This window comes from Pelophylax lessonae (assembly GCF_965119305.1).
Source record: "Pelophylax lessonae genome assembly, chromosome: 4".
In the NCBI taxonomy this organism is placed as follows: domain Eukaryota; kingdom Metazoa; phylum Chordata; class Amphibia; order Anura; family Ranidae; genus Pelophylax; species Pelophylax lessonae.
The window spans coordinates 110764312-110788079 of record NC_138771.1 but is presented as its reverse complement, the minus strand read 5'-3'; the positions used below and the strand labels follow the sequence as shown (position 1 = coordinate 110788079).

General features: G+C 43.0%; 1 protein-coding gene across 2 annotated transcripts in view; it reads left to right on the top strand.

Annotated features, from left to right (window-relative positions):
* APBA2 (amyloid beta precursor protein binding family A member 2) overlaps window positions 1–23768 on the top strand; it is a 523475-nt gene that overhangs the window by 256061 nt on the left and 243646 nt on the right. For both annotated transcript variants that reach the window (XM_082254058.1, XM_082254057.1), the window contains exon 4: window positions 5083–5122. In XM_082254058.1, coding sequence (XP_082110184.1) covers window positions 5083–5122 — 40 coding nt within the window. The remainder of the gene's footprint in view (window positions 1–5082; window positions 5123–23768) is intronic.

Below are 23768 nucleotides of genomic sequence, written 5' to 3'. Positions count from 1 at the left end.
TGGGGAATTGTTTACTCCCATTGACGCTGGGGCATTTTCTACTTCCCCAGCCTATAGTTCGGCCCCCCTAAAGTCTAAAGGACAGTAAACTGGCCCTTTGCTTAGAAAGTTTGGGGACCCCTGCTCTAAAGCTTTTCTTGCCTCCTGTCTCTATAAATAAGTCCAAGTTTGTATTGCAATGCTTTATTTTAGGTATGTCCAACTCATAGCTTAGTGCCTATCTGTAATATAGCAGAACTAAAATTCTTTCAATCAGCATGAGCTATTTTTAATTCCTTATGCTGATAGTTAGTGTATGTAAATAGGAAGGTACCCGTATATCATAGTTACTTGTTATAAACTTTTTTTTTTTATAATTTTTCATTCGCTTCCTGGTTTTTGGCCTAGACCAACCTTATGTCATACATCCAAAGGAGTCTTTATGGGCATTTTATCTTATATCTGGAGCAGGGCAGGAGGGTTTTTCTCAGCTAAACACACCCTCGAGCCCCCTTGCCTGAGCTAATGGAAGATGGATTCCAGGAAGTAACTGCTACATGAATCATCTGCTTTAACTCAAAATGGATGGGGCTAGAAATGCTAGGGGATGCTTAAAGTAAAAAAAAAAAAAAAAAATACATCCAGACATAGATGGATGGATGAGTTTGCTCAGATAGAGTTTAGGTTCTGCTTTACCATTGCCCCATATAGAAATTTTGTCAGATGTCATTGTGCCAATAACAAGTGGGCTGTGATAATGATTCCTTACCATGCTTATTTGTGTGCCACTAGATTTCAGTGGTGAATGCCTAAGCTTCCTTTTTTTGCCACTATATTTCGCTACTTTTGAAAATGTTCTTGTTGTACTTCCTTTGTTTTAGACCCTACTTGTATTTATTGCCTTTTTGTTTTTTACAATCAGGCAATAAAGTTATTTAACTGCCTTGCTTCAAAAATGGATGCATGTTCTCTCTTTGAGAAAAGGTCTTGTGGGAAGTCGTATGAAAAGAGTAAAGACAGAGCTGTTAATTTTATGACCCGTTCGACTTATTTACAGTATTCAGTAGGTTACCTAGCATTCTCAGTTTAAATATTAAAGCGTCTGGGAAGTAATTATGTCTGTGCCGAAGAGCAGTTACGTTTTGTGACAGGTAAAATAAATTTAGATGCCCATTGAAGATAAAAATCAAAATAATTGAATCAGCAACAGTATGACTTTGTAAAAGAAAGGGAAGCGATAATCCAAATGATCTCAACCATAACAACATATAGCACAACATCTGTGAATAAAATAAATGAAAAAAAAATCAATATATACAAAAGCAAAAAGCTAAGTGAAAAATGTAAGTCACCTCTTTGCCCTCCATTAAGTTGCCTACATGTGGCAAGCTATTGGTTGGTCTTTACTATAATGTATGACTGAGTCACTGTGCAACATGAGACAACAAACTAAACAATCAAAACTGGCTAAGGCCAGTCTGGATTTTATACTGAGCATGCAAAATAAGATAAACCCCTCACTTTGCCTGCAAGCTTATTAACCAAATTTTAAAGGTCAAATTCTCCTACTTAAAGTGAAATTGCACTCTATTTAAAACCTTTAGGCCTCATGCTTACTGGGCATTTTCCCAGCTCTTATGAACACCTTTTCTTCTGGCAGGAGAAAAGCAGTGTTAACCACTTAAGCCCCGGAAGATTTTACCCCCTTCCTGACCAGGCCCTATTTTGTGATTCGGCACTGCTTGACTTTAACGGACAATTGCGCGGTCGTGCGACGCTGTACCTAAACGAATTTGATGTCCTTTTTTCCCACAAACAGAGCTTTCTTTTGGTGGTATTTGATCACCTGTTACGATTTTTTGATCATGCGCTATAAACAAAAAAAGAGCAACAATTTTGCAAAAAAAAAACAATATTTTTCACATTTTTTATATGAAATTCCCCCAAAAAATGTAAAAATCAAAATTTTTTTAACATTTTTGGCCAATTTGTTCTCTGCTACATATGTTTGGTAAAAAAAATCTCAATAAGCGTATTTTGATTGGTTTGCGCAAAAGTTATTGCGTTTACTAACTAATGGAAAGATTTTTGTTGTTTTTTGTTTAACGAGTAATGGCGGCGATCTGCGATTTTTTTTTGCGGAACTGCGACGGACAGATCGGACCCTTGACTGACATTTTTGACACTTTTGGGGGTACCAGTGACATTACTACAGTAATCAGTGCTATACATATGTACTGTTACTGTAAAAATGACACTGGCAGGGAAGAGGTTAACTTTATTAGTGATGCAGTGGCCAAGTGTGTCCCTAGGGGCGTGCTTCTAACTGCGCAGGGATGTGGCTTTTCATGTAACAACAGAGATCTACGATCCTACAAAGCAGGACCGTATGATCTCTGCTGTTACACAAGGAAGAATGACAGGCGGCTTTGTTTACACTAGTCGCCTGCCTTTCTCCCTCTGTAACTGACGATCGCGAGTGACCGGCGGACATCGGGTCCGCCGGTCACTCGTGCGGAAGTGTCCGTGAACGAGCGGGGGCAGGAGCTCGCCCACGGCGGCGCGCGCTCGCCCCCTATTGGCTCTCAGGCTAGTGACGTACCCATACGTCACTTTGCCTGCACGGGGCTGACCGCCGCAGTATATGTACTTGCGGCGGTCGGCACGCGGTTAAACATGCCTGTATCCAGAATTCTCTACATACTGCACCTAGCTACTTTGAAAAATCCCAGAGGTCCAGTTACTAGGAAGCTGGCAGACAATCCCTCCCCTTATCTCCCCCTCCCCACTCCTCCCCAACATCCTCCCCCATTAACTATATCACACAGACCTACCCTTACCCACAATTCCCTCACTACGACCACCACACTCCTCAACCTGAAAACAGACCAGCTTAACTTTTAGGCCCCAATAGAACCTACTCTGAATGTACGTTCTGCTGAACGCATTAACCTAAAGTTCTAGAGGCCAAAGCTATCTACCCCATATCGAGTTCAGGGGAAGGTCCAATTTGATAGCATACCACCCCTTGAATACAAGTTACCATAATTTCTGTTTGACACTGTTATAGTTGCTTACCTCTACCCGTTTGTTTTGACAATCAAATCCGCTATATTATAAGGACCTAGCAAGGGCTGGGAAGGATTCCTACCCGGAGACACAGATTGGTCCCATTGGGGTGTCTAAGGGAACGGACCCTGATCTGTACACGCTAGGAAAGCAATATCTTGATTGCTGTAAAACCATCGAACCAGGATTGGGCTCACTATAAATTTTAAGGTTTGAGTTTGAAAAACCAAGTTTTTATGTTACCAATAAAGTCATAAATTGCAAATAAAAGTGCGACAGCCCATAAAAGGCTTCCATGCAACACAGGTATGTATTTCACCACTGTTGTATCCCGCTACTGTTTTTGCAATATGTTATATTTGTGAATATCTCAAAAATCTTTTGAAACTAAAAACATGCCAAAAGCCGTGTTTGGGCACGTCAGCTATTTGTGTGTTCATTCATTTCATTGGCCAGAATATTAATTAATTCTGGCAACTTAAATGAATAAACACTCAAGCACTAAATGCATCTAGTGCTTACGCATGTTTAGAAACGCTTACACATGTTTACTTGTGCATAGTCGCTTTTGGCATTTTTCCTGCCTCTGCTGAAAGCGTGATGTTTTTTCTTTTTCCACCTCAAAACATTCCTGCCTCTAAAAGTCTGTAAATGCCTGTGTGTGTACGGCCACATAGGCTAACATTGAGGGGCAGAAAAAACAATCAAAAACTTTTTTAAAGTGTCATTTTTGATGCCCAGTGTGCAGGAAACCTTTGCTATTGGGACTTTACTAAGCTCCATCAACTATTTCCCTGTTCATTGACAGCGCCCTTACTGTTCCGGGTTATCAAAATTACCCATTCCCAAAATGAAGTGCGATGTCAAAGGCATAATTGCTCTGCATGTGTCAAGCAAAGACTATAATGTAATGTGCACCATTAGTGGAGGTGTCTGGACCAGGCCTTACTTTTACAGGAAATGTTAATATATGCATATTACTTTCGTTGTCTATCATTCTGGTTCTAATGAAAGTAACCTCTTTTGAAGCACTATTTTCTGAATTGTTGCTGACAAATTTTTTTTTTTTGGACAAATTTGAAAGTGTATGTAAATCTAAAACTTTTTTTTTTAGTTTTGGCTGAAGTAGGGAGAGGTTAAAATCCCTATAAATTTGTATTTTGCTGTATTTTTAATGTTGGGGAGATTTTCCCTCACTTCCTGTTCCCGAGATACAAAAGGGAGTGAGGAGAAATCTCTACAAAGTGTCAGTGGTCACAAGGACAAAGAGTAATTCTACGCAGCAGGGACACAAACAGCAATAAAAATGTGAAAAATATGGAGACTGTTAAGTGGGGGCCCATAGTATATGGGTAAGGTAAGTTACAAGCAATTATAATAAAATAATTTAACAGAACATGTATCTTGAGAAAATGATCAACCAGCATACTGAGATAAATGCATAATTGGAATAGTAACATATTTTAACACTGTATGTTACAATATGTGAGATAGTAGGTGTGCGCACATGGGTGTATGTGTGTGTGTCATTTTAAACAACATTTCCAGGATGTGGTCAGAAGTGTATTAATGAAAAAAAACTTTGTATACCTTTTTCTGAATTAAAATTGTATATTTTTCTATTATCAGAGCAGATTGTATTTTCAATGTATCCTGCCTTCCAGTGACACGACAGACAATATATTTTAGATGACTGACAGGTTTCCATTCCCAGCAGATCACTAAAACTCGGGAATGAAGGTCAGGGAACAGCTCTGTTAAATATAAATCTGTGCTAGCCTGCAGAGACCTGTGACATGTAGCAATATTTTCTGTTAAGACATTTATCTTTGATCACTACAGTGTCATTTCTGCAAACTAATCTTCTACCTACCAAATGGTACACAACATTGCCCGAGAATTAGGCCAGTAGCTCTAGCTATTTGTATTCAGAAATCACTTTATTATTTACAAGGAACCCTTAGAGCTGTATGATGCAAGCAATGGATCCACTTTATTTTACATGCTAACATTGACATTTTTTTAATTCTGCAGCAGACCAAGAAGGTGGCATCTTTTCCAAGTTTTGTTGATGGTGAGTACAATTTTTGCCTGTTGTAAAACTGTAAAATAAAGAAAGCATCTATCGTGGAATTATAGGAAAGTGCTTATTTTTTGTTGTAGATATACTGTATTTAACCACTTCTGGACCAGAAGATTTTTTCCCCCTAATAACCAGGCCATATTTCATGTTTCGGCACTGCATTACTTTAACAAACATTTGTACGGTCGTGCCACGCTGTACCCAAATAAAATTGATTTCCTTTTTTTCAAACAAATAGAGCTTTTTTTTGGTGGTATTTGATCACCTGTGCGATTTTTACTTTTTGCGCTATAAACAAAAAAAGAGCAACAATTCTGACAAACAATATTTTTCACATTCTACTATATAACATTCCCCCAAAAAAAATGTAAAAATCAAAATTTTTTAACATTTTAGGCCAATTTGTTTTCTGCTACATATTTTTGGTAAAAAAAATCGCAATAAGCGTATTTTGATTGGTTTGCACAAAAGTTATCGTGTCTACTAACTACGGGAAAGATTTATGTTATTTTTATTGTTTTTTTTTTACTAGTAATGGCGGTGATCTGTGATTTTTTGCGGGACTGCGACATTGTGGTGGACAGATCGGACCCCTGACTGGCATTTTTGACACTTTTAGGGGGAACAATGACATTACTACAGTAATCAGTGCTAAAAATATGCACTGTTACTGAAATAATGACACTGGAAGGGAAGGGGTTACCACAATAAGTGATCAAGGGGTTAGATGTGTACCTAGGGGTGTGTTTCTAACTGTATGGGGGCGTGGCTTGTGAAATGATCACAGAGACCTGTGTTCCTATATAGAAGGATCACAGGAGATCTTTGACCATTCCAGAGAGAAGAACAGTCAGCTGTGTTTTCAACAGCTGACCGTTCTTCTCTCTCAGCGGGGAGCGATTGCAGGTGTCAGGCAGCAGTCGGAGCTGCCTGCCCCATGCATCGGAGTCCCCACTGATGAGTGGGGGCGGGAGCGCACCGCCGACGGCGTGCGCTCACCCCCTAGCTGCAGTCGCGCGACCGACATATACCTACTTCGGTTCACGCAGAAGGGCCACCCTGCCGCACCATAACTGCGGCGGGTGGTCAGGAAGTGGTTAAAATGGTTCAACTTGAACCCAGATAGCAAGCAATTAACTTGCAAGTTAGAAAATTACTTGCTAAGCTATTTCTAGACTTGCCAGGCTTCCCATGTTTGTTACGCAATTGCAGCAAGTCTGCATTGCATGACTCCAGATCAACTTTCTTTGCAAGCTTTTTGCAAGTCTGCTGCAGATCCTGGTTCAGTTATGTTCTGCAATAGTCATCCCACCACAGGGGTCACTGTGGCTGAATTTTCATGCTGTAGACTTATGGAGCTCTTGCTGTAGACTCAGCACTGCAACTTTGCAATTGCTAGAGACTTGCCACGCACATTTGCTATGAATTGGAAAAGTGTTAACTAGGACTGGTATTTCAAGTGATCTGCAGGTGTACAACTTGCCAGGGATAATGTGCAGCAAGTTAACAGACTTGCAATTCAATACTGCCACAAGTTATCCTTGCTATCTGGGAATATCTTAAAGTCCAACTTAAGCCAAAACATTTTTTCTGGGACGCCGTTGTCACCAGGACAGGCTGTAATATAATAATCTGACAGAGGTTTTAACCCTTTCCCATGTTATTAACAGTTAAACTTTTTGCAGGCTAACTCAGCTGAAGCGATTTCCATCACTTCATGTTCCAACAGTACATAAGAGAATTGTCTCCTATGGGGTCATAAATCACATTAAAATCAGACAGGAGTTCATTCCATTCATCTATTCTGTCCAAATCTGAAAAAAAAAAAATGGAGTTGGGCTTTAAATAGTTTATACAGGGTAATTAATTTAGGAAAGCAACATGGGAGACTTCTATGAGATCTGGATTTTGGATATTTAGGCGTTTGATTTTCTCCACAGCCATCAACTAGTAATGGAGAGATTTGTTTCACCCATAAAACATTGTTATAAATCTGTTTATGCAGTAGCACCCTGCCTAGAGTGGAAACTAGTCTTTAATGAAGGAAGAGTTGAAAAAGTTGTTGTTTTCTTTATCACTGCAATCACATTTTATATTTCATTCTGTGTATTATTTTCTAAAAGTAAAAAAAATTAACAATAATTGCAAAAATGGTTATGTCTCTCTATATTACACAGGTCATTAATAGAAACAATGATGCTGACAGGGTATTTAAAAAAAATGCATTTGACATTGTTTTATACAGAAGCCTAATGGACCTGAACCCAGAGCTCCCGCTCTATGACCGGGACATTTAGCAATAGCAGCATTCTGCCCACCTATCATGCATGTTGTTTTTACTGACTGTCGGGATCCTGGCCAACATAACATGAATTTCAATTCACAAGCTGGCTCTGCTGAGCCCCAGGAGCCCTTCTAGGTCAGCTTGGAATAAATAGGTAAACAAGTAGAATTGAGCAGACGGAAGGAGAAGGAAATAATGAGGTGTGGAGAAAAGGAGGGGGAGGTAAAAAGATAGGAATAGAGAAGTAAGAAGTGAAGGAAGCAGGGGGTCTTTCTTACCAGGCCTCAGGATTCCGCAGAGGAATACTGTATCCAAAGATCACACACTTTTTCAATTTTCCCTTAGGTGTTATGGAGTAAATTTGTTTGTTTGTCCTTACCATTAAACAATTCAACTTTTTTTTTTTTTTACAAATTCAATGGGAACCAATATCTGTTTGCCTTGTTTTGCTATCACTATCTTAGTTGCTAATAGCATACAACAATCTTTTTGGGTATTTGAGGATTTCTCTATCATATTCGTGGAGTAAAATGATTTATTGTAGTTTAGGTAATTTAACTGGTCACTGTATAGGGAAGGTTGAAGATCCTAATTCAGAATTAGCATAGCTTGGGACATTGGCACTATTTATGGAACATAATTCTTACCTGGCCACAGACCCTGAAACAATTACACAAGGCCTGAGGGTGTAGCTTGGTTATTTTACCTGGCACAAAGTATCATCACATGAGTGCTTTATAGCTGGCTTCTAACAGGGTAGTGTTGCTGGATATTCTGACACAATATTTGAGATTTTCTGCCAGTATTGGAGGACTATACTGAAGTCTCTGTCCCAATTATGCATATAGGGGAGTTTATGGCACTGTCAGCATGTTAATAAGAATCTAAATGATTTTCTTGGAAGCCTTGCTAGAACTGCATGTTAACTCAGTTAAGACAATTTTGTAGTTATCGGATGTGTGGCCTCTTGAAGTTTGGTCTGTGTATACAAAGATAATGTAAAAAAAAAATATCAGCGCAAAAAATGTGACACTAAATTAAATTAAATCATAAAAACCAGATCATAAAATATGTGTACCACAAAATATATAGATATATGTGCTAAATTTGTGTTCAATATCCGGCTGCTCACACCAAAAATTGTGCTCACTCCTCACAATCAAAATAAGATATCAAACATAAAAGTGTTGCACCAGACAAATAAATGTATAAATAAATATATAAGTGTATATACCAAATGAAATTATATACATGAAAGAAAACACGCTTTCTGAAAAATTATACTGTCGTTATAAAGTGCGAATCATACAATGTGCAAAATCAAGTGACTAGAAAGTCCATCAAATAAATCCCATAATCCAACCAATAGGGTATCACCTCCGTGATCGTGTCAGGATTCCCTTCACCATCTAAAGTGGCCTCTCACCTTATTCATAGACCCGAGAATCACCCCGAGTCTACAACAGCTTTTTCACTCACTGGGGGGTTGTGATGTTAATCCACAAAAGGGGGTAATCCAGGGTCCCACCTCCGATCTCAGATGACATGATGTATAAAAAAAATCTAGTGCTCTCTGCTTTATTCAATAAGATTAATTTATTGACAAATGGCCGCACTTACATTGAAAAGCACTCAGCAGTGCATGCATGTAAAACCTCTTCGTAACAACTCAGGAAGGGATGTGACGACTGGTATGCAGGCTCCGCCCCCTATACGAGTTACGTCAGTGCTCTCTCAGCTCGATTACCTAGGTAGGGGTGGAGTCTGCATGGGATGCCTCACATTAAGAGACCCTCCGGCCTCTGATACTTCACATTGATTGGACAGTGGAACGGACGGCCGCCCAACATTTAGCATGAATGCGGGTCACCGGAACTACTAAGGATCAACATATCCAAAGGTGACACATAGCTCACTGACACAAAATTAATAGATTAATTATACCACGGCGGAATATATACATATACATATATCAGGGACTGTACACCGGACATCACATCCAAAAAAATTCCAATAGCATGTATTATTGTAAATATATAAATAAATATAACATTATTAAATATTAAAAACATATTAAACTGACAGCAGCCAATAAATATATTTATACCTCATAAATTTATTATAAAAGGTAAAGTAAAATGGTTATTTTAAAAAATTATTTATTATATAAAAATGAATTTATAAAAATATATATAAAAATATATAAAAAATGTATTAAAGATTAAAATTAAGATTGCATATTTTACACCTATGTCAAAAAAGGTTTAAAGGAAGGAAGATTCCTTCCTCCACCAAAGATAACTATATCCAATACATCTAAATCTGTAAGGGTTATCTATCGCTGATAAAGCAGTTCAAATCAAAATCGATATTTAAACCTCTGGGCGATAAGACCTTGGTTTCATAGATCCAAAAGGACTCTCTCTTACTTAATTGGTGTATGTAATTACCGCCTCTCCAATGTTTTTTTACTTGCTCTATACCCCAAAACTTTTAAGGAGTCGTGTTTTTTTATCATGTACCTCTTTAAAGTGTCTTGACACATTATGCAAAACTTCGCCCTTTTTAATATTTTTAACATGTTCAGCCATCCTTACAGTAAGGGGTCTAGATGTGTGGCCAACATATTGGAGTCACTCCAACATGTAGACCACCCCTATTGTAGAGCAGATAATCAGATCTTTAATCTGATACTCTCTACCAGTGCTATTGGAGATAAATGATTTTCTCTTTTTCAAATTACATTTGGTTTGGCGACATACTCCACATCTCCCACAAGCATGCAAACCAGATAAAAACTCAAAAAGCGTGCTCTTTCTCATAACCGGAGGGTCAATAACTCCCGGAGCAAGGCGATCCTTGAGAATTGGCACTCTTTTATATATAAATCCTGGTTGTGCCAGGAGATGGGGACCTAGAACCCTGTTCTGTTTTAAAACGTTCTAATGCTTTTTAATGATCCGCTCAACTTGTTTGTGTTGGATATTGAAATCAAAAATAAGTCTATAATCCCTTTTGTCAGGTACAGGTCTATTTGTATACAAAGATATCTGATTGTAGCAAAAGATTTCTGATGGGGATTTGTGTTCTTATTTAATGTAATCTAAATTATGGATTCCCTCACCTATTAAGTAATTTCTGTCCCAAACTGAAAATGAATATGAGGGTGTTGGATCTCAAATGGAGCGTTTCAGTCTCTTTGGGTACAGATGGTGCGAGGTTTATCATCCCAAGTAAAAACAATGATGTCAGAGCCACCTGGGATGTTTTTAAGTCTTGGTAGTCAGACACAGCTTTAGCATGAATGTTCTATTTGGGTCAGAGGTCAAGCTGAGGGTTGAGCTTATGTTTTGCTTGTAAGGCTTGCATTCTTTAAAGGAGTTGTAATATGCAGGAAGGTTTTTCATCTTAATGTATTCTTTGCATTAAAATAAAAAGATTTCTGTGTGCAGCAGCCTCCCCAGCCCCCCTAATACTTACCTATGCTCCATCTCTGTCCACCGATGTCCATGAGTCCCTCAGCCGTCTGGGACTCTCCCTCCTGATTGGCTTTAGATACAGCCATTGGCTCCCGCCGCTATCAATTAAAGTCAGTGAGCCAATCAGGAGAGAGAGGGGACGGGGCTGAACGGAAGCTCTGTGTCTGAATGGACACAGAGAGCTGCATCGGGGTGCCCCCCCATAGCAAGCTGCTTGCTGTGAGGGCACTCGATAGGAGGGAGGGTCCAGGAGCAGGAACGCGGGACCTAAGAACAAGAGGATTCAGGCTGCTCTGTGCAAAACCAACTGCACCGAGGAAAGTATAACTTTTTTTTTTTTAAACAAGACTTTACATCACTTTAAATTTTTGTTCTGTAAACTGATTATGGGCTATGGAAGACAATTAAATCGGGAATCCTTGAATTGTAGTCCTATGGGCTGACCAGTTTGTGGAAGAGAACGTCTTATTAGTCTTGTTAGGTTCAAAGAAGCTTTGATTTCTAGGATTATACCTTAAAAAAAAAATCTTCATTCCCAAAAGGCATTCATTCAAGGGCCAATGAAATTCTGTGGGTTGTTTTTCCTGAGATTTGATAGAATAGTCAGTATAGGGTCATGGCCTGTGGTCAAGAGAATTTGTACCCTTTCTAGATCAGGGAAGAATACATAGTCAATTCTGACTTTCTGCCTATGAGCCCTTGAATAGTGGATAAAGTCTTTATCAGGGGGATTGGCACCCTCTTAGGCAACAATCATGTAATTTTGTTATAAGAGCTCCTCTAGTTTATAACTGTTTGAAAGGGTGTATGTAGGTCAGTGTAGGGTTCAAAATAGGAACCAGGGCTAGATTAGACTCTACCTCTAGTATTATAGCTCCATTTGTTACATGGAGGAGATCCCAAAATAGTCTCTGAAGGAACTGTATTTGTCCCTAGTTGGGCACATAATATACAATTATTGTGATGTGGTTGTCTACAAAAATCCCCTTTGCTAATAGGTAACATCCTTCAGGGTCACATATCCCTTTTGTCTATGTGAAATTAAAGTGTCAGGGCAGATAGAGGGCTAACCGCATTTTTTGTCTTTAACATTAGCATTGTAGCATATTGGAACGTTTTTATGTAGATATATTGGCATACATTTAGTTGTAAAATGTGTTTCTTGGATGGCCACTACATCCACCCCAATGTGTGTGGTAATACTTCAAGGCTTTAAAGTGTCACTAAACCCACATCATAAAAAAACTTGAAAAAATGCCGTATTACATACTGTTCATGCTCATTCAGTGACTATGGGATTTATTTTCTGTATTCTGCAAAAAAAAAAAAAAAAAAATGGTTGATCCTGCCGCTCTCTATCTCTACCTCCTGTCCAAGTCCCCAATGAAGTTAGGGATTTTGCAGGGCAGTGTTGGCAGCTCCTGGACATGCTCAGTTTTCAGTGAGTTTCAATGCTGAGTATTTCCTCCCTATCACATCTGAGCAGCCCATGTGACTATAGAGTCACACATGTGGGTGTATAGACAGTGGAAAATGACAGCCCACTCCCTCTCTCCTCCTCTATGCCAACTAACCAGCTAAAAACAATAGGGGGTGGGAGAGACATTACATTTTTTTTGATGGTGGCTTCACCTCCCTGTTATTCTAAGACACAGGCTGGAGGGGGTGAGACAGCCTGTGACTGGCAGAAATCCATCCACACTATGTTATTGCCAAAAATAATGAAGATTTAATTTTAAATATATATTTATATGATGAATTGAAACAGTTTATTGATATTCATTTTTTTTTCTTCTGTATCCCAAAGGCTTTTTTTTTTAACACATGACCAGCAGCAGAGGACTAGAAGCTCCTCCTGCTTATGTTTCCCTGCAGGCAAGCTGGGAACGATCTGAGTCATGTGACAGCTGTACATCGATTAGGAAATAGGTACTTCTATTTTTTTTTTTTTGTTAAAATAACTACATCCATATACAGAAAGAGAAGGGACCATGTAAATTATACAGTGTGTGTTTGCATCACTTTAATGTTTTTTACAATTACTCACTTTGCGCAATGCTCCAAGACCCCCATTTCATGTCAGGTCCTGTTGGCAAATAGGATTCCCCACCTTTTTTATCCTAATTTTTCCTTTCCCATGAGGGAGGTGTGGAGAGGGAGGTGTGGAAAGGCCCAGAACACTTGATGGATGGTTCAGCTCATCTCTTTTTAATGGTTCCTGATAAAGAGGGTCAACTGGCTTGAGAAACTAGTCAAATTCTACCTGGACTGCAAGACCAGATTAATATAGTTTGTACTGACATATGCAGTATTTGATTGGTGAGGTTAACCAGGATTCTATGTGAAAGGATATAATGTATGAAGTCACAATGCTAAGAAATGTGGCTATACTGAGGCCCTAAGAGGATCTATAGGGAAAGGTATTTTTTTTTTCAGATTCTCCTCTGTGCTTCTCCTGAGGAAGCAAGCTTTAATCTTGAGAAACACGTAGAGAAACAATCAGCACAGACTATCAATTTTTGATTGAAAGCTTTAACTTTAATTGTTATCATGTTGTCTACTTGTATTTTCCATAGTTGGCAATTGTATATGACTATGTTTTTAAATGCATGTTACACCATTGGTTTAGAGTAATAAAACTGCTTTGTATATTTTGTATACATATTCTTTTTTCCTTTTTTTTTGTGTTGGGGTGTTACTCATCAAAGTCCTTTGGGCAATGATTTTTCTTTGTGTTTGTACAATATAATATATTGCCATATTATGAGGAAGGCATATTTGCTGAAAATTTGGTTCATTTGCAACACCTTGGCCGAATTGGAGTCTTTCTGGTGATGATATACCTGCTACAAGATTTCGCTGGAGCATCCGAGGATTTCACACTGATTTGGATTACCCACCCACATCATGCAAGCCGGTTTGACCCAGGTGCTATACGGTACCTTGGGACCTATTCTTCTGGTGAGCGCATAAAATCTCTATTCCTTGTTGGTGTTGGGATCTGCCGAGCACTGTGATCGCAACTGTTTTTACTACCCCAGCTTCCACAGCTATGTTGAATACTGCTTAATCCACTTCAGTGCACTCATGTGAACAAGAAACAGCAGCTACCCTGTGGCAGTCAATGGCTGCTGCAGGGGAGAGGAGGGGCAATGGAAGATTTCGGCAGACATCATGGCTCTGAGAATTTAGCCCCTTTAGCAAGCTCTCCCTTATACTGGAGAGTTAGTGCTTCTGAATCACATGACCGCACAGAAATGGAATTAAAGAAAAGGTATTTACACAATTCTCTTTTTATACACTGTATGCCTATACTTTCATCTTAAGAAAACAGACTGCTTCCTATAAAGAAACAGGCGATGCATATTGAAAGCGTAAGTAATTATTGCTCGCAAGCATTGATTAAGTGATAATCTGTAGTACTCATAAAGTAGTCACTTGCAAAGGACTTAATTAAGCTGAAAATGACGAGGAGCATTATTTTCAGTGAGTCCACTGGGGTTTCTAGCATTATCTACAAAAAAAAGACATGGTTACAGAACAATTCCATGCACCAACTGGAACCAATCATTGACTGATTAATGCTAATAAAAAAGAATTCCAGGGAAAAAACATTCTTCCATGCAGTGGGGCTGTCTCTGCACCGCATAGGTTAAAGTGGTTGTAAACCATTACATATACCCAGTGTTGTGAACAGCCTCAGATGATTCACAGAGATTAAACAAATCTCCCTACAAGTTTTACTTGTATATGTGCTGTCTTTTTTTTTTTAAATCAAGAAAAGCTGCATTGAGAAAAACTTTCACCTTTACAACAAAAATATTTTCAGAAAACGTCAACGTATGAAAACATTAGGTAACCCACAACATGCCCCACTCTTTCCAACAGTAATATATAATTTAACAGTTCAAGGCATAGAAACCACAAAACACCTTAACAATGAAGGTGGCCCGCCTCCATCCCAACCCCACAAGCAGGAGACAAGCACGAATGTTCCATTGAAAGTTACGTTAGCAAACGGTCCATAATGAGGTCATTAGGAGCCATGCCCGGACAGTTCAGCCACATGCCCCATATCTTGGAAAACTTCTGTGGCAACCCCCTATGCTGATAAATAACTTTCTCCATACTGAGAGTGGTACCCATCTGTTCCAACCACATCCCGTAAGTAGGGGGCTCCGGTGCTGTCTAATGTCTCTGGATAAGTAATCGAGCCTGGAAGAGAGCCCGAGAGGCGGCCTCCCTCAAAAACGTATCCTCCACTATCTGATCTAGGACCCCCAAAATGCAGTGGCGAGGGTCCCTAGGTATGTCCACCCCCCAGGGCTCTAGTAATGGCAGATAACACAGTGGACCAATATCTATGCAGCTTTGGACATCTCCACAACAAATGAATCAGATCCCCTGTCTCCCTCCGGCATCGTCCACAAAGGTCATCAGCACGAAGACCCAAGGCATGGAGTTTCAGGGGAGTGTGATGCACTCTAAGTAAGATGTAAAGCTGTGAGACCTAATGAGATACATTGAGGAAACAGCTAAGTACCGCCTCCAAGGCCTCCTCCCACTGCTCTCCCGAGATCTCCCTCACATCAATGCTCCAGTGGTCACAAGCCTTACCAGGGTATTTTTCCAAAAACGGGCCTAGTAGAGAGGCATAGCAGCTGGATATGAAGCCTTTGGTGTCCGTAAATTGCTGTATAAGAAAGAAGACAGGAGTCAGGGATAAGAAGAGTTGTCCCAGTGCTGCCTGTGCCGGTACTGCATGTTGCAGCTAGAAATAGTAGAATCGCATGCTGTCCGGAATCAAAAAACATTCCTTGAGCTGTTCAAAGGGCAAAAGGGACCCACCCCACAATATATGCGTAAGATGAGTCACCCCATGCGCCCGCCACCTGCCCGCCTGGTCCAATTTGCACAGTTCGGCTTACACCAAATCGGACTGCACCTAGTGTAACCGGAGGCCTGTTGAATCAGTTTGGTTTTGTCCAATACCTTTTGAAGCAATCTATACGTTGGGAAACGTTTGTTTGACTTTGCAAAAAGTTGCACTTTCAATCCCTCCGGCACCCCTTCCGTGCCAGTAAACCACTGCATAACCATTAACGCCGCGCCGACTCGCGTCACCGAGACCGCGCCCACTAAATGTTGCAGCTGAGAGGCCAAGTAGTACAACCACGGGTTAGGGAGAGCAAGCCCCCCCCCCATCGCGAGGTTTCTGCAGCTGTTCCAGGCGCACTTTAGCCGCCTTTCCTTTCCACATAAGGGTTCTGAATAGGGTATTAACGATGCAAAAAGTTTTCAGTGGAATGACAATAGGGGAGTTATGGAGGAAGTATAACAATTGCGGTATCAGTATCATCTTAAAAGGATTCATCCTACCCGCGAGCGAGAGCCAAAGTTTATTCCAAGTTCTAATTTTATCTGGTTGGGAGGGGACTTATGTTAAGTAGGCTATACTGGGTTGGGTCTGCAGAGACCACTACCCCCCAGATACTTAAACTTATGGACCACGGGGACTGGACAAAGAGACCCCAGAGAGGGGGCGGTGTCCTTGCCTAACTGCAAGAGGGCTGATTTGGACCAGTTTATAGTGAGTCCGGAGAAGCGACCAAACTCAGTAATGACGGTCATAACTTCTCTCAGGGAATTGTCTGTGTCACCTAACGTCAGGAGCATGTTGTCCGTGTAAAGCAGGACTTTGTCCTGAAGGGGGCCATACTGAAAGCCCACAATAGACTGTTGAGCTCTGATGCGTACCGCAAGGGACTCAATGGCTATAGCAAACAGGAGAGGGGAGAGTGGGCACCCCTGTCTCCTTCCCCCTACCCAGATTGAAACAGTTAGAAATCCGGCCGCCCTCCCGTATGGAAGCCTTCGGTTGGTGGTACAGTAGCTTCACCCAGGACATGAAAATGTGCCCAAAGCCGAAGGATTCCATTACCGCCCAGAGATAGCCCCATTCAACACTGTCAAATGCCTTGTTGGCATCCAGTGACAGCAGTACCCTCTCTCCCATATTATCCGCCGGTGTTTGGATTGCAAAAAATAGACAACGTAGGTTAAGGGCCGTAGATCTATTGGGCATAAATCCCGCCTGATCCTCATGAATAATATGGGTTATAACCTTGTTTACCCTGCGTGCTAATACCTTAGCCAGTAGCTTAACATCCGCCTAGAGTAGGGAGATGGGTCTATAGGATCCCGGGTCCGCAGGAGGCTTGTCTGGTTTGAGCAGTAATACAATGCTAGCCCGAGACATGGATTCCGGCAACGCCCCCACTTCCCTAGCCTTCTGAAACACCTCTAGCAACTTAGGCAGGAGCAACCCAGAGAAGTGCTGGTAAATCTCAACAGGGAGACCATCATCCCCAGGAGCCTTAGATCCCAGAAAGAGGCCACCGTTTACAACAACTCCTCTTCAGTAATCGAGGCCTCAAGCTGGTCCCGCTGTTCTTTCGTCAGCTTCGGGAGAGGGGTGGTATTCAAATATTCCTGCAGTTCCCGGGGGCTGTAGCTAGCCCGCAAGGAGTACAGATCTTCGTAAAATCTCACCAGTTCAGCCATAACACGTTCCTGCGTATTGACCAGAGCACCATCAGGCAACCGGAGAGCCCCAATGGGAGGAACCAAGGGGCCCGCCCCCACCAAATCGCGACAGTAGGCGGCCCATCCGCTTCCCCTCTTCGTAAAAGGACGTTCTTGCAAAGAACCGTTTTTTGTCCACCTTAAAGCGAACTTCCCCGACCCACACTGATTGTGCCGATAGCCATGCCGCCCTCGTATCATCAGGGGTTATCCAAGTAATCCCTCTCCAACCTCTGCGAACATTGGGACAGTTGTTCTTCAAATTGTTTAGATTTTTTCTGGATCCTCTTAACATTGGCTATTAGAACCCCCCGGAGAAAACACTTAAATGCATCCCACCTCGTGAGCACATCCCCAAAATGGCCATTCTCCCCAAATAAATTGGCAATGGCAGTGGGAATGTCATTATCCGGCGGAAACAACTTCAGCCAAAAGGCATTCAGGCGCCATGGTGCCCTGCGCAAAGCCACCAGAGGGCGGACCATTAACCTGACCACTAATGGAGAATGACCTGAGATCCCTCTACGGGCATATTCAATCCCCTCCACTATAGAAACAGCCTCCCTATTACCCACAGAGAGGTCAATACGAGACAATGAAGATTGCGTCTTGGAGAAGCATGAGAACTGCACCGTGTCAGGGTTTTTCAGTCGCCACACGTCAGACCAGTCCACCTCCGCCAGGAAACGGGAGAGGGTCGTGTCCCTACCAGCAACCCGGGAGGAGGATGGAGGGTGCCTATCCCTGGCAGGGTCCAGTATCCCATTAAAGTCTCCTATAACAAATAAAGGTATGCCCAGTTTGTCCATCGTAAACTGTAGTAACTCCCGAAGTATCCCAGAAGAGATAGGGGGCTGAACATAAACGAATGCTAGAACACACTCAACTTGGAACAGAATGCAATGCAAAAATACAAACCTCCCCTCTGAGTCGACCTGCACCCCCAACTCCTGAAAGGCCAGAGACCTATGAATAAGCACACTGACCCCCCTGGAGTATGTAGAGTGGGTGGAGTGATAGCCCCATCCCATCCATGAGTACCGGAGGCACCCCACAGAGTCCCCCACCAAGTGAGTCTCCTATAACGGCCGGATGATACTTTTGCAGCTGGTGCGCCACCATAGCCCATTTAAGCGTGGGTGGGGAGCAAATTTGGTGTGAGTTTTCCCAAAAACAAACTGAATGTCAAAAAAACTCAGTAGGTCAAGGCACAACTTCCAGACAAACTCGGCAACAGCAGAACAGTCCAGTAGAGATCCACCTGTCAGCAATGCACAACTGTGCAAAATCAGAAGTAGGCTCCAAGTCAGAGCTACAATGAAGCCCATCAAATTTCGCCGTTGCTTGCTATAGTCGGAGCTTTACTTTCCAGACGAAACACTGTAAACGTCCCCGGCCGGGTCAATATCAAACAACACGCCTGAGCACGCTCATAATGAAGAAAAAACAACATCAGGAAAATGCGGTCATTCTGGTAATCCCATTCACTCTATGGGGTCGTCACGTCCCCTGCGACGTAGAGATGGCTCATGGACATCCAGCCAATTCGCCGCATCCGCAGCTGTGTCGAAGAAATGCACTCCACCTTCCGCCGTGACTCGCAGGCGAGCAGGGTACAGCATAGCATACACCAGGCCAATGTGGCGGAGCCGCTGTTTAACGTCAATAAATTTAGCTCTTTGTTTTTGAACTTCCGCCCGAAAAGTCCAGGTAAAAGGACACTCTGGCTCCATTAAATCTGATGTCAGCCTTTTCACGGGCAAGGCGGAACACCTTCTCCCTGTCCCTGTAGTGTAGGATTTTGGCGAGCATAGGCCTGGGGGCATTGCCAGGTTGCGCTCTAGTAGGGACCCGGTGCGCTCGCTCCACCGCAAATAGGGGGGAGAAGGACTCACGCCCAAAGATCTCGCCAAGCCAGTTTTCAACGAAATCCGTAGGGTCCCTTCCCTCCACCTTTTCTGGGAGCCCCACTATGCGTACATTATTCTCTCTCAGGCGGTTCTCGATGTCATCCACCTTGTCCTTGTTAGCCTGAACTTGCCTTGCAGTCTCCCTGGATTCTGTGATCAGGACGGGCACCTGGTCCTCCAAGTCGCAGATGCAACTTTCTGCGGCCGTGGTGCATTCCCGTATTTTTTGTAGGTCTTGGCGCAAAAGGGCGACCTCCTCTGTGAGACCCCCCAGCCTGTCCTTTACAGTGTTCACTGATGCGGTGCATTTGTGCACTGCTTGAAGTATTTGTCCCAGGGTAGGCTGATCCTCCTCCATCATGTCCCCCGCTGACTCATCAACTAATTCAGGCTGCACAGGAATCTCCATGTCCCCCAGGCCTTGTGTGTTGTCCCCGGTACCTGCATATCTTCTAGGGGTTCAGATGCTGCAGCGCTGGCACCCTGGATCTCGCAGAGCTTCTTGGTGTAAAGAAGAATGTCGCCAGCATTGTCTTTTCCTCCAGGGCGAGAAGATTTGGGTTTGGTGCTTGTGTCCCTAGGCTTTTCAGGGCCGCAGGATGCATGCTAAGGAGTCCCTGACCCGGCGCCATCTTGACCGACAGGGACAGAAACACTGCCGTCTTTCAACTTGCTCCCACGGGTCATTGCGGAGCCCGATCGGGACATGCAGGGTGTCTATGTGATCCGGGGGATCGCAACAATCAGGATCCAGTGGTCTGTAACGGTAGCTGGCCGGGGCAGGGTGATAGACTCCGGATCAGCGGCGGGAGCTCCGTGAGCTGCTTCCTCTCACATGCCCGTGTGGCCACGCCCCCATATGTGCTGTCTTTAGCTTTCTATACTGTTTAGAAAAGTCAGATCCTGTTAGAATTCTCTCTTCCTGATTCACCTGTGGGTGTGGATTCCTGTCATACACTGTGTGACAGCTGATTGAAGGAAAGGCACTCCCCCCCTCCACATAGGCAGAAGAAGGAAGAAACATGACGAGCTGTGCTGTGCATAAACCAGCTGTCTGCTAATCTATTTGTATGCATCCACCCCTACACAAAATTCAGCCTGGTTTTATCTTAGTTGACAGAGAACTTGTCAGAAGTTATCACGCTGACAACAGAAGAACGGAGCAGGAGAAAGTCACATGACTTAGGGCTTTGAAGATAGAAAAGTAAACACTACAGGTCAAATTTTATGAATTGGATTTACATCCACTTTCAAGTGATTGTAAACAATCACCTTGTAAAACAACCTATTCAGTTTAAAATAGAAAAATAGAATTAAAAGGCAAAATATTTTTGTACAAAAAAAAAAAAACATTATGAATACCTTTTTCCCCTTTTTTTGGAAGTGATCACATTCCCTCTGTTCTCAGCTGCATAAGAGCTGAGGGGAGGAGAAGCAGCAAAACACTGAGCTTCCCAGTGCATGGCTGTGCAGTGGGGGCATGTCAGGACAAGTCTGATCATTGGAGGAGAGTACACTGAGTTCCCAGCATAGCTAGAGAACTGACCACAGTGCCTCTGCTGCCGATTTTCTGTTCATTTTTCAATAGGAAAGCAGAATGGCTGGCAGGAACACCGGGGATTTCACATAAAGGAAGCAATACAAAGAGAACAGGATGCTTTCTCATACAAGTACATGGTACAGCAGCCACATATCAGGACTATGACGTGTTGAGGTAACAAATGCTTTAATTGCTTGGTTTTGTCTAGGGGTGAGAAGAGTGGAGATATACTTACCTAATCTGCCGATTCTCCGAGCACAAGACCAGCCTCACTGCTGCTCCTGGCCCCCTGCACGCTAGCTGTCTTGTGAATGGACAGTTCTTGACATCATAGACCAGCTCTGGATTTTAGGATGTCAGTAACAGTCCACCGCTTGACGTGGGGGAGCGTTGTTTTCTTTGAGATCGAAGAATCAAGTAAGTATAGCCTTTTGGTGCACCCCTAGACAAAATGAGCAGTTAACCTAGGCAGTACTGGTACAGCCCCAATGTATGGGAGAATCTTTTTTTCTGGAGTTCTGTTCAATTTACCTTTAGGCTAGGTTCACCTTTAGGCACTTTAGAAGATGTGCGGGGGTGGGGGTGCCATTCGATCTTAATAGCATGTCTTGCATTGGCACCCATGTGCATTTTCGCCCACGTTAAACCACATCATGGGGTTCCATGTTGCGCATTTTTTAAAAAGTGTTGGGGACTTTTTACCCTTGCATTTTGCAGATCTCTTTATCTCATTACAGATAAGCTTTTAGAGAAGTTTAAATAGATAGTTTGGAGCAAGCTGGTCCAAATGAACTATCACCGTCACTACTAGATGTGCCCACTGTACAGAGTGTATGTAGCCTCAGCTCCATACAGTATGTTGCACCCTACAAGGTAGGTGCTAGGCAAAGTATCTTGGGCCTTGGCTGCCTAACAGCAGGGCCCTGATTTTCAGCTGAGCTGTCATGTCTCCCAGGTGTTGCTATTGAGGTATTGTCTCCCCACTGGCTCCATGAGAAGGGTTCTCATTGGGCAGTGGAGGAAACCCAATCAGTGGCACATCCAGGCATGTATCTACCCCAGAAAGGCAGATTCTGCTGCACAGGATTCTGGGAGTGGGTATAAGTTTGAGGGGAAAGCATGACGCAGTGTCATGGGAAGCAGAGTCCTAGGAGGGAGAGTACGGCTGTCTCTCCTCCTGTCAGAAGGAACGGGTGTCTCGGGTGGCTTGCCTGAGTATGCAGAGAGAGAGCTGAGCTGAGCTGCAGAGAGGATCCAGTGTGCCGAGGACCAGCGGAATTGAGGGGGGCCCAGTTTCAGGAAAGCATTCCAAGTTCGTGAGTACTGTAACTGCCCCTGGGGGTCTGCCTAGCAGACAGAGGGGACCACTCTGGTGAAGGTCCAAGGGATCCAGGAGCTAGCTAGCTGTAAAGGGGGTGCCTAGTGAGAGGACCCTGAAGTGACAGACGGGGTGCCTTGTGAGGGGACCCTGAAGTGTCAGAGGGGGTGCCTAGTGAGAGGACCCTGAAGTGTCAAAGGAGGTGCCTAGTGAGAGGACCCTGAAGTGACAGACGGGGTGCCTTGTGAGAGGACCCTGAAGTGTCAGAGGGGGTGCCTAGTGAGAGGACCCTGAAGTGTCAGAGGGGGTGCCTAGTGAGAGGACCCTGCAGTGTCAAAGGGGTTGCCTAGTGAGAGGACCCTGAAGTGTCAGAGGGGGTGCCTAGTGAGAGGACCCTGAAGTGTCAAAGGAGGTGCCTAGTGAGAGGACCCTGAAGTGACAGACGGGGTGCCTTGTGAGAGGACCCTGAAGTGTCAGAGGGGGTGCCTAGTGAGAGGACCCTGAAGTGTCAGAGGGGATGCCTAGTGAGAGGACCCTGAAGTGTCATAGGGGGGAGCCTAGTGAGAGGTCCCTGAAAGTGTAAAGAGGGCGCCAGTGTTGTGGCCCTGAAAAATTGAGCATGCAGTGTGCAGTGCACGGTTTTGAGAGTTTCAGCAGCACAAGCAGTTACAAGGAGCTACCTCAGCCAGTGAAGGGCTGGAGGGAGCTGTTCACAGTACTTTTGAGCTAAACATAGTGTCAAGAGTCAAGTCTTACTACAGCCCAGGATCTTTTAAGTTAACCAGAGGGTTAAAAGCCAAGTTCTAGCACAGTCCAGCAAGACAGCATTTTTCAAGCGCCACTAAGCATTCGTCGGCATTCAGCTGGCGTCAAGTAAGCGCTGACAGGCATTTTTCTGCGAAGTGTCCCAGTTTACCTAGTTGAGCCAGAGGAGTATCCCACTAGTTCCCTTCTCCCATCCCCATTATAAAATAAACAAAAACAAACCAAAGATGCCGGAATGGTCTTTGACTCAAATCTCACACTTGGGTATTCAGCTTAAATGGGCTGAAGGTGTTACCGGTGACAATGGCAGACCCACATCAGGCCCAATGCCTGTAAATCCTGCTACAAGTATACAGCACTGTATTTGTGGGACAAGTTCTAGACAAAATACATTTTTTTGGTTTAATATATTCTTTTTTGAGTGTACATTGAGGTATAATTAAAGTCCCAAACATACTGTCTCATTTTCCATATTACCTTCTTATGATTGGCTGAGGCAGAGATGTGGGAGAATGATGTCATAACCTCCACTGCCACCAATCAGAGGAGACTTTGTATTCATTCGTACAACACAAAGCTTCCGGTGAATGGATGAGCTGTGCTCAGCCTGACTTGCTTTTGTTCCGGGAATAGGATAGTGCGGCTGGAACATATTGCTTTGCACTCTTTGTAGCTGAGGCTACATACAGTTTATACAGTGCACACAGTCGACACACTTATTATGCTAAACTTTCATATATTTTTTTTAAACCACTT